Source organism: Pithys albifrons, chromosome 1, assembly GCF_047495875.1.
Source record: "Pithys albifrons albifrons isolate INPA30051 chromosome 1, PitAlb_v1, whole genome shotgun sequence".
NCBI classification, from domain to species: Eukaryota; Metazoa; Chordata; class Aves; order Passeriformes; family Thamnophilidae; genus Pithys; species Pithys albifrons.
In genome coordinates, this window is record NC_092458.1 from 69,436,655 (window position 1) to 69,451,843 (window position 15,189).

At 44.1% G+C, this 15,189-nt stretch overlaps 1 protein-coding gene across 1 annotated transcript; it reads right to left on the reverse strand.

Moving 5' to 3' along the window:
• Positions 1 to 814: 814 nt before the first annotated feature.
• On the reverse strand, positions 815 to 14,789 carry IL17D (interleukin 17D). Its single transcript, XM_071554200.1, has 3 exons — positions 14,442 to 14,789; positions 14,059 to 14,360; positions 815 to 4,065 (listed from the first exon to the last, which is right to left on the reverse strand). The coding sequence occupies exons 1-3, from the start codon at positions 14,454 to 14,456 to the stop codon at positions 3,750 to 3,752; spliced, it is 633 nt and encodes a 210-aa protein (XP_071410301.1). The 5' UTR covers positions 14,457 to 14,789; the 3' UTR covers positions 815 to 3,749.
• Between the last annotated feature and the right edge of the window lie 400 nt (positions 14,790 to 15,189).

Sequence of the window (15,189 nt, forward strand, 5' to 3'; positions counted from 1 at the left end):
GTAGATCTCCACTTATTCAGACAAAACACCTTCAGGTAATGATTGGCAAGGAAACCAAACCCAGCATCTCAGGCTTTTCTCAACCTTCCTGAATGACAGGAATTTTCCAGCCTATCTTAAGTGATACTACAGGGAAAAAAATAATCTCTTTACCAATGATAGTGTTCTGTGTTTTGTGGCTCCTAATGTATTCCAGGGACAACCTCATTGAAGGAAAAAATTTTCCTGGCACAACAAAAAATTTTCTCAAATAAGTCGCAGCTGCCAGATAGTTCCAGCTTTGAATTGTTTGCATTTATTGGGGCTGGAGTTGGTTCAGTGAGGCATTTCATGTCTGCCTTCTGTCAACAGTTTGTGAAGCCTTGAAGCAACTTCAATGAACCCTCCCTCCCCCCATGCATATGAAAGCCAAGGCTGCAGCAGTTGTAACCAGAGGGCTACAGGCTGTAAAATGTCACACCACATTTGAAGTTACACTGATATAAATCCATCATGTGATGACCTCGTTAAAAAAAAAAACAAAAGAAAACAATTCCAACAAATACAAACTACATTTAATACTCAACCATTTCAACGTGAGTAATGTGGAGAGAAAGGATAGATGGAAGGATTTTTTGAAGGTCAACCAATGTTTGTGTAGCTAATAGTTCTTGATGTTAGACCATTGTTGACTAACAAACAAACAGTTGCTCCCGCTAAAACATAGATTTTAAGAGATACCTAATTGGAAAGTTGGACCATGAAGCAAACTGGCTCAGCTAAAGAGTCTGTCACAGAAGAGGGTGAAAAATAAAAAAGGAAAATGGGCTTCTGAACAAGGTAACATGAGGATGCTTGTAACTATGGGAAGCTTTCTGCACTTGTTGCAGTGTGACAAGAAGGAAGTTGCCAACATACTCATTCTGTTGATCCACTGAGATTTTGCAGTTCTCTAGTACTTTCAGTCATCCAATTTCTGAAGCTCTATGTAAGCTAAAGCATCTATTTTTCTGGATGGAGAAACTGATTATGTTCCAGTTACCTGATCTTAGCTTGCAACTCTCAGGAATTACCAGAACATGCTCTAGTTACTTGAAAACCTCAAAATAACTCCAGTAATTAGTGCCTGCAGGACAAGAGTTGCAAAAAAATGTTTTTTTTTTTTCTCCACATCACGCAAATACATCTATTGCTCTAATAACTAAGTTGTTGCAGACAAATTTATTTAACAAAAGTGTGTGGGCAGACAGATGAGTTCTGCTGGAGGGCACTGCTTAGCCAGAGTTTTAGATGGTAGTCCCCTCTGGACATTTACTAAATGTTAAGTGCTGCATGATTTGGCATTTTGTTGTTGTTTGGGGTCATTTTACTGCCTTTTACAGTGAAGACTTTGCTTTCTATGCTGTGGAGTCTGAAGGTCCATCTTCACCTGAAGTGTGTGTGTGGAGAAAACCCCACAATGTAATAGTGAAACCATAAGATGTCAGGCTGCTGAAACATCATCTAATGCAGTGTTTCTCCAGTTGTGGGTCTGCCTCCCTTTTGAACCCCTATGATCACCACTTCCCTCTGCTCAGAGGGTGAGGAGTTCTTCACATTAGGGGGAAGGAAAAGTGGTTGTAACTGCTGCAAGTATTTACATCCTCTAGGGAACAAGTAACTACCTCTAATTGCTGGCAGCAGCTAGGCAATTAGCTGTTCTCTGAGTAGTATAAACACTTTATGACCTTCTTTGAACTCTCCTTTGAGGATCCCCTTGAGATAGAAGCATCACAATTTGAGGAAACACAGATCTAAAGACAAGTACAATTAAGGAAAAGCATCTCCACAAAAGACACCGTTGAAATCTTTAATCTGACATTGTGATGGGAATCTTTTATTGGTTTCTGGAGTTCTTAAAGCTATTTTAGGCTTTGTAAGAAATTACACAGATTGCACTGTAAAAATACTGTTATGCCTGACTGAGTCGTAGAGAGCACAGTCCATAATTATGCACCAAGACAAGGAGTTGTCATATGACGTTCATTCTCTATTTAACTTGTTAATTCTGATGCATTCATGGTCTCTCCATTCTTCCGCCAACAACACTCCAAAGAAATGTATGTTTGTGTAGGGTAGGGGCTTTCTCTGCTATGAATTAAGGCCAATTTTCCAATTCTTGATGTAGCAAATACATTGCTGCAAATACTGTTTATCCTGTAAAAATACTGCAGTCATGATCCTTCAACTGTAAAAGATACTCTCTGCTGTGCAGTCAGGGATTTATGAATTTTGGCAAGTATGGCCTTCTGAGGAATTATGTTTGTGCAAGGTGTGCCTGGTTATTCCTGATTCTCATTCACTAGACTGAGTCAACGTTCAGTTTCTTGTTCTGCACATAAAAGTTTTTGTGTATCCAGAGTTTCTGGTCAGGGCTTGCCATCAAGTTCCATCAGCAGTAAACTGCACAGATGGAAGATGGTGCTTCTGCAGACTAGCAGCTTTTACAGGTGGTTGTTACATGTGGCTTAGGGAAAAATTAGTACCAGTAAGTGTATAAATCATTTGGATTGGCTGGGACTCACCTCAATGACTTCTTGGAGCATCTAGAAGTAAAAATCTAGCCTGCTTCCCCACCTGCCGTGTACTTGAGATGAAGTCTGTCCTCTGAACTTATTTTCTAATGGAGAATCTCCTCACCTAACATGAAAAAGGTTTTGGCCTTTTAACTGTACAGATACAGTTTTATCACAAGAAACAGTTAAGCAGTTAGTGATGGATGAAATCTGATACAGAATTCTTGCGACCCAAACTGTTTTATGTAACTGGTATTTTCTGTGTAATTAGACTTAGTCCACATCAGAAAAGTCTGCTGCAGTTTTACAATATTTAAGCATGTTTTTTCTCAACACTTTTGTACCCTTAGCAATTTGGCAAGTTTAAAAATAACAAACACAGGATATTTTTTCATTAATAACTGTAACTCAGCAAAGGTTTCCTTGCTGTAGTGTATAAACAGTCAAAGATGTAACAGCCAAAAACACTGAAGTTTATGCAATATAAAGGAAGACTCTCCCAGAATAAGAAATTATCCTTTTAACTTCTGATTTGGCACATGTATGGCAGATATGTGATTTTTATATAAGGATAATTAGAGTATAAGAGATTCCTTAAAAATATCTACAACCAGCAGCCTGCTATAATAATAATAATAGCTAGCATGTCTTAAAATTGCATCATTTTCTAAAATTTACTGCGAATAAGCAAGGATAAAATGTTCTGCTCTAACAAAAAGAAAAAAGACTACTTTGAAATTGGCAACAATGAACTCAACAAGTTTACTAAACAAGTGTACTTGAGCTAAAGGAGTTCTTAACATGGACTGCCATCTCTAATGATCCAAGTGCCTGGACAAAGCTTTCTGTTTGATGACTGAAATAACTGTAAGCAGAAAAAGCCCTGCCAGGGGAAATTTAAGTTGGATATCAGTAAAAAATTCTTTCCAGAGAGAGAGTAATCAGGCATTGGAATGGGCTGCCCAGAGAGGTGGTGGACTCACCATCCCTGGAGGTTTTTAAACTGAGATTGGACGTGGCACTGAGTGCCATGATCTGGTAAATGGAATGGAGTTGGACCAAGGGTTGGACTTGACAATTTCAGAGGTCTTTTCCAACCCAATCGATTCTATGATTCTAAGAGGGCAAGTCAATGTGTTTGCTGCTGTGACGCTGTTTCCTGAGGTGGGGCAGTGATGCTGCAAGGCCAGGAATGCAACACGACTCCAAATCTCCTCATTCTGATGACGGCTTGTTCTGGCTCCCCAGCAACTTCACCTCTTGCTTGTCTATACTGGAGTTGACGCTTTCGGCCTCCTTCTCTTGCTCAGGCACGCAGGTGCAGCCCACGGGGATGGTGATGTAATCCTCCACATAGACGTAGCGGCCACCGGCACACGAGGACGTGCGGCGCAGGATGACGGTCGGCATGTACACAGGGGTGCTGCGGAAGCGGAAATTCTCCTCCCAAAAGATACCCATGAGGCAGCCTTTGCACAGACAGTATGCTTCAGGGATGTATTTGGGATATCTGGTGGGATCGTATGAAATTCTACAGGGAAGCACATAAAGATTCATTAGTAGCTCTAAAAATAGATACATTCATCTGGAGTTATATAATGTTATGTATCAATATTATTATGTGTGTATGGCCAGACTTCACGAACGCAGATTTGGGCAGGGCTCTCCCCACGTGGGTGTGCCCTTCCAGCCTGCGCAGTGGATTTTTTAGGTGAGGCACAGCATGCACAGAACTGGCCCCACCGTTTCAGTCCTCAGGTCCATCTGCCACGGCCGAGCGAGCTTGGACAGTGACAGGGAAGTCCTCGGGACTGTCACAGCACCCAGTACTAACCGGGGCTGACCCTGCTGAGCATCCGAGATGTGACGGGATGGGATGGCAGGGAGGCATTGAACTGCCAGGGGACGGTCCCACTGAGACTTGAACTCAGGTCCTTGGGATTCAGAGTCCAGAGTGCTCTCCTTTACACCACAGGACCACCCCATCAGTATTATTATATTGTTATAATAATTATATCATGTGTTTGTTGTCTTTGCCAGGAAAAATAGCTGTAACTGTTGGTGCCCGGCTTCTTATCTGTAAAGTCTAAAGAAAAAAACATGAACAACTTACAGAACTGATCAGGTCACACAGTGCACATGAAAGTCTGAAGCATTTGGCTTTCCAAATTTTGAGCTTCAGGGGTTTAAGAAGAGTAAGTTTTGTGTTTTGGGCTGAATGGGTAAGCAGAGCATTAAAAAGGACACCTGGGCATTTGATCTGCTTCAAGTTCTGCAAAAATTGGTACAAATCCTTATTAACATTATTACTGTTGAAGCCATGACATGATGTTTTCAAATTTAATAACTTGAATTGAATTGCACTATTACTTCTGTAATATTGTTTGCCTCCCTACTACACGTGGAGTTATAAAGATGCCTTCCCCTTGAAAGTGACCTCTGTATTCCTTTCTCTAATTCACCTCTACTGTCTCTTCCCCTAACCAGAGAAAAGTAACATTTTCATGCCTGTACTGTGATAAACTGCAATGTCGGTGGTTTTTCTACCCTCACCTGCTACATTTTGAAGTAAAGCACTGCCTCAAAGCTGCAGGAGTATAGCCTCTATTTTTTGTTGTCTCACCATTTGTTGTTTGGACCTTTCTTTTCACTTATCATTGCCCTGTATCTAGAAAATCCTTATTAGCAGGAGCAAAGCTTTTAACCTAAGCTTCAGTTGGACATTAGGAAGAATTTCTTCACAGAAAGGGCTGTTAGGCATTGGAATGGACTGCCCAGTGGGGTGGAGTCACCATCCCTGCAGGTGTTCATGAAGCAACTGGATGTGGCACTTAGTCCTGTGGTTTAGTTGACAAGGTGGTGGTGATTGGTGAAAGGTTGAACTCAATGATCTTGAAGGTACTTTCCAACCTTAATGATTCTATGATTCTATGTACAGTTCTATCATTCCTCTCTGGATGTTATTGGATGCAGAAACTAAGATGTGATACTATGGTCTCAGGTGACACAGATCTTGGCTGACCCATAGCCATTGCTTTTAGCAAAGAGAGTAAAAGCTGATAAAGTCTACTTATTTTTTGAAATAAAAGACTAAGTGCACAGCAGTGTACATGTGCTGGAGTGTGCAGCCACACTGCTTATTGTGGTGATGTATTTCTTGCTTTGTTCTTTACCCAATTTTCCTGCTTATGCTGGAAGTAACTGCGGGGCATGGCTGCAACTTGCCCATTATGTGCCATTATTCACACATACTGTGTGCCATTATTCTAGAAAATATGTTTGCACCTCCAGAAAATGAGGATTTTTAAAAATACCTTTTACTCCTGTGCCCACCGCTGTCCTCTTTGCACTATTAGGCTTCCTCCAGTTACCCTTCTGCTGTCACACCATTACAGAACTAGCCCTGCTTCAGCACTGGCTTCACTGTCCAGCTGGAGAGGGATGATGGCTCTGTTGGCTGGAGAAGTGTTTAGCCCAGAAGCACAGCCAGTGCTCCTCCCTCAGGGCCTATCCTCGCTTTGGGACAATGCTGACCTCACATATGTTAACAGGAGCACATGCCCATCTGTCAGGGAACAGGAGAGCCTTTTCTGCCCTTTCCCCTGCTCCGACTTTCACACAGTACATGGTCAGACCCACACACAGAGAGCCTGGAGACACATCGGAAGGTCACCTAGTCCAGATGCCTCCATGGGGCAAGTTCAGATTTATTTGCCCATAGTTGTCCAGCCTGTTCTTAAAAGCCTCCAGTGGAGATCCCCAGCCTGCCCAGAGGCTCCATTGCAGTACTTCGCTGCCTCTTTATTTGGTAAATTTTTCTAACAGTGAAGTGAAGCATTTTTTTCTTGAAAACTGAATCAATAATTTCACATGTGTGGGTGATAAATCACAGCAGCTGAGGAAAAAATTGAGTAAAAAACATTTGATACCAAAGAGAATGGCCAAGCCTGTAATGTTCATCAAGAAGTACTCCAAGAACAGCAAAAATTCTTGCATGGGGCTTTAGGCCATACTCTACTTGGGATCAGGATAGAACCACCACATAGCAGATGAAGTAGGGCAACTGCATAACAAAAGTGAATCAAATACCTGTCATAAAGATAATTATTTATGGGTTAAAAATTGCTGCTGAGTATACAATACCCCCTTCCCACAGCCATTTCAAAGTAACTGATTTTGAAAACCACAATAGCACCATTTAATCATGGAATGGTTTAGGTTGGAAGGGACCTTAAAGATCATGTAGTTCCAATCCCCCTGCCATGGGCAGGGACACCTTCCACTAGGCTGGATTGCTCAAAGCCTCATCCAATCTGACCTTGAACACTTCCTAGGATGGGGCATCCACAGCTTCTCTGGGCAGCCTGTGCCTCACACACCATCACTTCCTGTTTCTTTCTAATACCTGATCTAAACCTGTCTGCTTTCAGTTTGGAGCAATTACTCCCTATCACTAACTGCCCTCTCCAGCATTATTGTAGATGCTCTTTAGATACTGGACGCCTGTCAGCCTGTCTTAACAGGAGGGGTGCTCCATGCCTCAGAGCATCTTCATGGCCCTCCCCTCACTCACTCCAATGTCCTTCTTACGTTGGGGTCCCAGGGCTGGTTGCAGTGCTCCAGGTGAAATCTCTTAGTATATCTTAGAGTGATCTTAACTCTTACTAAAGTGATTTCTAAATTATGTTTCCCAGGATTTGCAGCACTTCTTTGAGTATCAAAGTGTTAGCCTTTTATCTCTTCAGGTCCTCTCTGAGATGAGGTTTCAGCTGTGGAAGAGGCAGTGTAGCTCTGCCTCAAGCTGTGACAGCAGACACTGCTAGTCAACAAAATCTACTCTTTCAAAAACAGGCAGCCTGGCTCTCCCTCTCACATCTGCCCCTGGGTTTCTGCTGATGTGTTTGTGGTCACAGGATTAATCAAAGAATTCATTCAACTGAAGAGAAACTTCACCAAAAGCTGGGGTTTTGTCTGTGAACTTTCTTGCCACATACACACAGAGCTCTACACCAACAAGCCACCATGAACAAGCACTGTAGATGGGGCAGAAGGGAGCTGCTCTTTTCCTAATTACTGCCTCTTTATCAGGTTAAAAGAAATCTGGAGTCACAGCTTTGGCCAAACTCAAACTTGATTCTCCTGTCATCAAAGAAAATAGTCTTTTTAAATACATACATAATGACCATTATTTATATATATTTCTGTAAAGAAAATTTTAAAGAATTTGTTTTTTTCACAAAAAAACCTGACCGGTTCTCTCATAGCCAGATACCGGTGATGTTGCAGATATTTTTTGCAAAGCTTCTCTGTCACATTTATACTTACTTTCCCCAGGAAATACCTTCATGTTACAGGATCTCTGTGAAATAGATGTGTGGTAGCCAGCAGAAGGGAAGAAAGGGGAATACAGGCCTTTCCACCGTGATACATTCCCATTTCAAACTCAAGTCTGAGTAAGTTCAGTGGTGGATTGTTAAACACATCGTATGTCAAGTCATTGGTATTTCCTCTACTGTATTATCTCTAGCACCTGGTTTATGATGTTACTGGAAAGCACGAACACACTTCTGAATGCAAACATGAGAGTTTTCACTAATAACAGCAGAACACTGGAATCATAGTCTGCAACAAACCTTCCCTTCCAAATTCCCACATGGCAAAAGTTAGGTATAAATGGGGGGTTTTTTTGGAAGGATGGTGTGCTTGTGGCATGGTTTTCTACTTTTCAAGGAAAAAGTCTCTTACATTACTAAGTTTGATGTAGACATCTCTACTTCCATCATGTGAAGAATCAGAGAGGATCCAAACTGAATGATGGATTGAAAATATAGATGTGGTTTTGCATCCAGACCAGAACTTTAAGGCTGAAAGCTCTAAGTAATGCCTCCTGAAATTAACAGCTTAATTCAAATATCACTAAAATTTGGAGCCATATTCAAATTCTGCATCTTCAGCATAAACCTGTTCAGAAAAGCCATATAACTAAAGCTTCATTTTTATCTTTTTAGGCAGCCCAGACCTGCTTGGGTCTGAACCACTAACAAGCACCAGTGACCTGGCTGGATAAATGCAGTTGTGTGACCTGCTTGCTCTGTTTGTATGTACGGAACAAGTTCACTCTCTGCAGATAATGCCCACTGCCTCGGCTGCTGCAGTTTGATGCCTTTCCATCACTCTAAGCACTACGAGCCATGTTCTTACATCTTCTGGAAAAGGGCAAGCATGTTTGATCAGGTTAATTAACCGGACAAAACACATGCTCCAAGTTCCCACTGAATCTTTCCCACATGTAGTGTAAGATACACTTAGCTGGGATGGATGCAGCTGGGAAGAGTGGTGGAGGACCAGCGAAGTGCAGCTTCCCACTGGCACTCAGCTGTCCCCTGCAGCCTCATGTTATTTGCTATGGCCATTGCTGCAAATTAGACAGCCCAGACTTTTTTATGAGGATTGTCCTTGTCCTGTGAAGGCAGCCACTGGTACATAAGGCTCCCTCTGCTTCGCCAGCACTCCCAATTCACAAGCGACAGGAGCAGGGAGCTCTGCTGGGCTGCTCTGTTTTGGTCTGCTGGAACAAGAAGCAGGTTTGTGCTGAACTGGAACTGCTAATGAAGTGTGACTAGGCTGCTTTTCCTTATGACCCTACGAGCGCTTTGAGGGCTCCCACTGAAAAACAAACTTCCTGCCATTTTACATTCTAAGCCTGGAAACTCAAGACTAAAGTTTCTGTCAGAAGTAAAACTCTTGTAGAGACTAATCTCTCTTGTCCTGTACTGCCACTTTCACGTATAGTATTTTTAATAATGTTATCACTTCATAGTTTCCAAGCTTCTGAATCCAGGGGGTGAGATGCTGTGCTGGGCAGGCAGCCGACTCCTCAGAAAATCACTGTTAGCACTAGGCTAACAGCTGGATATTATCAGAAGTCTAACAGGCAGATCGTCATCCCCTTCCTTTGCACTCCAAAATACTTACAGGATTAAGAGCTAACAACTTTTTTCCCTCTTGGCAAGACATTTATTTCCCTACAGCAGGTGTTCTTTTGTTCACATTATGCTTGGTTTGTTTCATATGCAGGTAGTACGCACAGCGCTTGCACAACACAGCCTAATCCTAACTGATTTTCTGAAGAGCTGTATGAATATGCACTCAGCTAAAAAGCATGGCAGTTCTGCGTCCCCTTGTATTCTTTCCCTTGGCTGTGTCTTTGGGATATGCACACTGTGCCACATGGTAATGTTAAATCACAGAAAAATATCTTGGATAAGCTTCTAGAAAATTAATGAAGTATTATTTAAAGGAAAGCACTCTTGCATGACATTTTTCAAACACACTGAAGACAAGCTTGGCTTTTACCAGTAAAAAATGACTTGCCTGTATTACTTTTATTAAGATTTTATGTAAATGAACACTAAATCAAGGATGCTTATAAACTGAAACTGGATTTTGAAAAACAGAGAAAACAGGCTGGGCAATGTTTGAGAGAGGCAGCAGATGATGTGGAATTTCATGATCAGAGGAACATTAACAATAAAAGTTAAATCTCTGAAATAACCCTTAGTAAACACAGGATTAGGCCCCAGAGGCAGACACAGAAGCCATGGGATTTGGAAATTCAGAAATGTCAATGACTTCTTGAATACACATTAAGAATTTTTGCTAATGTCAGGCAGGAGTGTGTTTGCAGAAGACTCTGAAGGTATTCCTACAAACTAGCTATGATTGTTATAACCTTAAGAAAACAGAAAATGAAAAGAGAGCTGTTGTGTACAGCTGATTAATGAATGGCATCTGTGCTCTGCAGCACCAAGAATGGAATCACAAATCAAAACTACCTGTAAAAAGTGTGGTTGACTTCAGTGGGATCAGATTTTCCAACTGTTACTCTGAGCTTTATGATCAGAGCCTGCAAACGTTTAGACATGCATTTAAAAGCAATACTTTTTATAATGGCTCTTGTCCATGAGAAACTTGTCTGTGCATCTCTGGAGCTGAGCTTGCATCGGTAAAGATTCACCATGATTACCGTTTATGTACATTAATGGGCAGCACCCACCCTGTGCTGTGGGCAGGGTTTGTAGGTCAGCCCACATCACTAATTCTACTTAATCAACTCTGAACCACAGTAGTAGCCAAGGACCATGACCCCTGCCAGAACCTCCTTGGCTTTCTGGATATTATTGTCTGTCCATCTAATACTGCTAAAAAGGACAAGAAACTGCTGGATGGGTGTCAGAAACTGGCACACAGTCAGCCTGATGATTTCATGGAATGATGATTTCATGACAGAATTTCTGATGCTGGATCTATTTTTTTTTTTAAATCTGGGTAATTTTTAGACCAACTTCCTGAACTGCTGAACAAATCCAACATGCTCAGCTGACTTCAGGGAACTCTGCTGCCTCTTTATAGCTCTGCAGAGTAAAGAGTGATTTGCATGATTAAACTTTGTGCCCTGAGTTATATGCTGATCTCCTGTGGCCATCAGGGTGGAATTTCAGTATCAGGCAGATGAATATTTTTCTCCTAACTTTTGCTTTAAATACCACCTGTTGGTTGCTCCTAGCAGCAGGATTGGGAACCAGACGGATCTGTGGTGCAATCCATGTACCTCTGTATCTCTGGGTTGTAGCAAGCCAAAAATGATGTAAGTCTTGATTTTTGTATAACCAAATTAAAAGACAAAGTAATGGAAAATAAATAGATAGTAAGCACAGAACAAAGACAAGGAAAGAAGCCACTCAAGGATTATCTGAGCTTTAAGCCAGTCAAACCTAATTCTTCCACACTTAGAATGACAAAGTTGGGATATAGGTGATGCAGGGGGGTGAACGTTATACGCAGATCTCTACGTAATATATTTGATTCTTTGTCATAAATGCTGATATGAAAAAATATTCAGTTGACTTGAGCTGAACAGTCATCTGAGCAGAATTACAAGCAGCAGTGTTAAACAGCTGGGAGCAGGTGCCTAGGGAGATATACAGGGGAAGGTAAGTAAAGCCAGACTTAATATCTTTATTATTAATGACCTGGAATAGGGAGTATAAACAGTATGTTAATGAAATCTGCAGATGGTAACAATGGGAACTGCTGCAGCACTGATGAAGACATAGAATCGGCATGAGATATCTCAGATGTTGAAATACAGGTCAGAAAGAAAGAAGGACCCCTTATGCACAGAGCAAAAATGACTTGCACTGTAAGTCTTTAGGTGCAGAAAAGAAGTCAGAGAGCAGGATGTCTGTGAGACACTGAAACGGGGCAGGAATCTTGATGCGAATTTCAAGTAGTCAAATTCAGCCCTTGAGCAGTGTCCTGTAGTGTACAAGAAGGGTCTGCATTTATTGCATTTAGTGTACAAGAAGGGTCTGAATTTATTTCTAAGCATTCACTACTAGAGCAACTGTGGTGATTCAGAAGGCAGTTTGGGAGACAGCAACGAATCAGTGCAGGGGAGCAGTTTATGAGGAAAGAATTAAATCTAAGTAGGCTTGTCAAGGAGGCCCTGTATTACAGAAGAGAGATGTATGCAGATTTTCAGATTAACACCCCAGCCATAGAGAAGAAATTGTTGGGATTGTGTAAGAGAAATCATTTAACCATTAGCAAAGTGCCACGTGACAATACTTGCAGATTTTTGATGGAGAACTGCATGTCCTTCTCAAAGATATACAGTAGTTCTAATGGGATGAGAGGGCTTCCTTCCAGAGTACTCAGGTGAAGACTCTACAACAAAACAGATCTTCGTAGATGGCTTCAAAATCTATGAGACAGCAGGTTGTAACAGCTCATGCACGTGAGCAATCTCCCATTGTACACTTTCATTACCAATCTCGTGGTGTCTGTTGCTGTCTTACTGCACATTAATGATGCAGTAAAACTCCAGTCACAAAAAAAAGCTGTAAATGAGATCTGTTAACTAGAGAGTGTGTTCAGGTCTCTTCACCCTAGAGAAACAGTTTTTCCCCTAAATATATTTTTAGATTTTGCTTTTAATGGTATAATACTTTTTTCCCCACCATCTTCTAAAATTCCTAGCTTGGAGATGTCATCAAGTTACTTGCACTTGAATGGTTAGAAGTCTGTTTGAAAACATTTTGATGAAAAGTACAGTGGATTTACAGCTTCTTAATAAACATTTTGTAAGCCAGGCTCTGAAAACCAGCTATTAAGAAATAAGCCTATACAGAGCTCCAATTGAAAATAAACACCTGCCTGACTGGGTGATGTAAGCAGGGAAGACACTGTTTTCAAACTAGAAGAACAATTTTCTGATAGCACTAGTATTTGGGGAAACCACCATAAAAAATACCTAAGCCTAATGGTAAGTGTTTTGTTCATCACAGTTGCTTTGCGCTTGTTTAGGTGTCTTAGAAGTTCTCAGTCTGCTTAGAGAAAATGTCTTACTAAAAATACTTTGTTTATGAAAGGCTTACTGAGCAAATAAACCATTTTTCTCTCAGTAGGATTACTTCTTAAACTAAAAGTGGGCAAAAACCATGCCACAAAATAAATGTTTATTGGAGACTACTAACAAGGAGATATTTGTTTGCTGAATACACAGTAACTGCATCAAAGCATATGGGAAGCATAATGCACAGAAAGTAGTAAGAAAGTCAGTTCCTTTTAAGTTTGGGCATGTTTTACCGTTCTGTTGTCTGAGGTGTCTTTACAGAAACCTGAAAACACAGAACTCAGTTCTGTTAGTCTTACTTAGACAAACCACCTTGATAGTTGTTTGAAAACATGATCACACACCGGGTTTAGTGTTCTAGATAAGTGGTTTCCAAGCTTCTCCATAGCTCCCTATAGAAATGCAGACCCTTGGTTTGTGTATCAACTACCCTAACTTCAAGTTTACTTTACTTCATTATTTTTATGCCCCTTAAAAACTGTCTGTCAGCCCGTGTTCCACCTCAGGGGAAGGAGTTTTGTAAAGCATAGGCTGAAAACACAGATGCAGAATATTGCTGTACTCACTCCTTGCCTATGCTCCTACAGCAGACTGGACAGCAACCCTTTGGGAATGTTTGGGAAGTGAAGATACGGCTCTGCTGAGGTGTAACAAGAACACAGACTTTGATGTATTTTATAAACAGCAGAGTGTCTGGAGTCACATCTTAAGGAAAGATGTGTGCCCCTCTGGCGCTGTTACAGACTCAGGAGGTGCTTCCTTGGTGGTGGTTCTTTGCTGAGGGTCCTCTGAGTGAACCTCACAGACTGAATTTGCGCATGGGACTTTTTGAGGGGTGGTCTGCGCTCTCGGGTGAGGGTGGGTGTGAGCTCCATCTCACGGCTCACTCCACCTCATTCGTTTCTCTTTCTGCCCATTAGACGTCTTCCTCGGGCAAGCTGTTAATAAGTATTCACCTCGTACCTGCTGATGGGACGTCTCCCTTAGCCCCTTTCCACCGCGCTGCCGCTCGGTGCCGTGGCCATCCCCGCCCCCGGGGCGCCGCTGTCCCGCGGGGACCCCGGCCCGGCTCCCTTCGGACCCCCTTCCCCCGGCGCCCGGAGTCACCTGTAAGCCCAGGGCGATGCGCTGCGCAGGTTGACGGGGAGCCGGACCCTCTTGTCGGCGACGGGCCGTGCCCCGGCGGGGCAGCTGGCGTTGTGCTGGCGGCCCTGCGGCTCGGGCTGCAGGGTGTGGTGGAAGGCGCTGAGCATTCCCGCCGCCAGCCGCCCGTACAGCTGCTCCAGCAGCTCCTCGGGCCGCTCTCCGCAGCTCCGTGTCCGCGCCGGCCGCTGCTTGGGCGCCCTGGCGGGCTCATTGCGTTGCGGGAGCAGCGCCCCGCACAGCAGCGCCAACAGCAACGCCCGCACCTGTAACGACGGCGCCGTCAGCGGGGCCGGGACCGCGCCCCGCCGCGCCCCGCAGCCCCGGCCCGCAGCCCGCAGCCTTACCCTGCCTCTCTGCATGGCGGCCGCGCTGTGCCTCCGCGGGGCAGCCGGCGAGAGCGGCGGGATGCGGCTCCGCGCCGTGCCACTGCCTCTCCCGGCGGAGCAGCTGTTGGAAAAATGCCCCGCGCCTCACTGCATCTCCCCTGGCCTCGCCTGCCAGCAACATGTTCAGCGGCGCCCACGGAGGCGGCGAGCGGGCCGGGCCCGCACCCCGCCGCGCTGCCCCCGGCCCCGCCACAGCCCCGCGGGCACGGCTGGGCTCCGTCCGCACAAGTCCCGGACCGGTCGCGGCCGCGGAGCTGCCGGGCTGGCGCTCCCGCAGCCCCGGCCGTGCCGTCGGGAGCCCCGCGCTTCCTCCCGCCGCACCCGCAGCACGGGCACAGCCAGGAGCGCCTCAACCCCGCCAGGACACCCAGCGCTCCAGGCTGGGGCAGAGCGAGAGGCACTTGGCCCGGTTGGAGCCAAAAGGCCAAGGCTGATGAGAAAAAGCGTGGGGATTTGCAGCTGGAAATAGCCCAGCCCTGGCTGAGTGACGGCAGCTGGGGAAGGGACCGCTGCAGCACGGGCTCTCCCAGTCACTTTAGAGCAATTGGCACTGGCTCTGGTCAGGCTCTGGGATCTCCAACTTGACCGGCTCCAGGCAGCACCTCTGGCTTGTTTCTCCAGAAACATCCCTGTTGTGGCGTTTTGTCCAGCAGTCACTGGGGTGGTTGATGCACCACCTGACGAAGGTGGGGGAAGGTGAGGCGTC

Coding starts and splice junctions, on each gene's coding strand:
- IL17D (XM_071554200.1), bottom strand. Junction 4,066..14,058: donor GCATCGCCCTGGGCTTACAG/GTGACTCCGGGC, acceptor GCTTCCCTGTAG/AATTTCATACGATCCCACCA.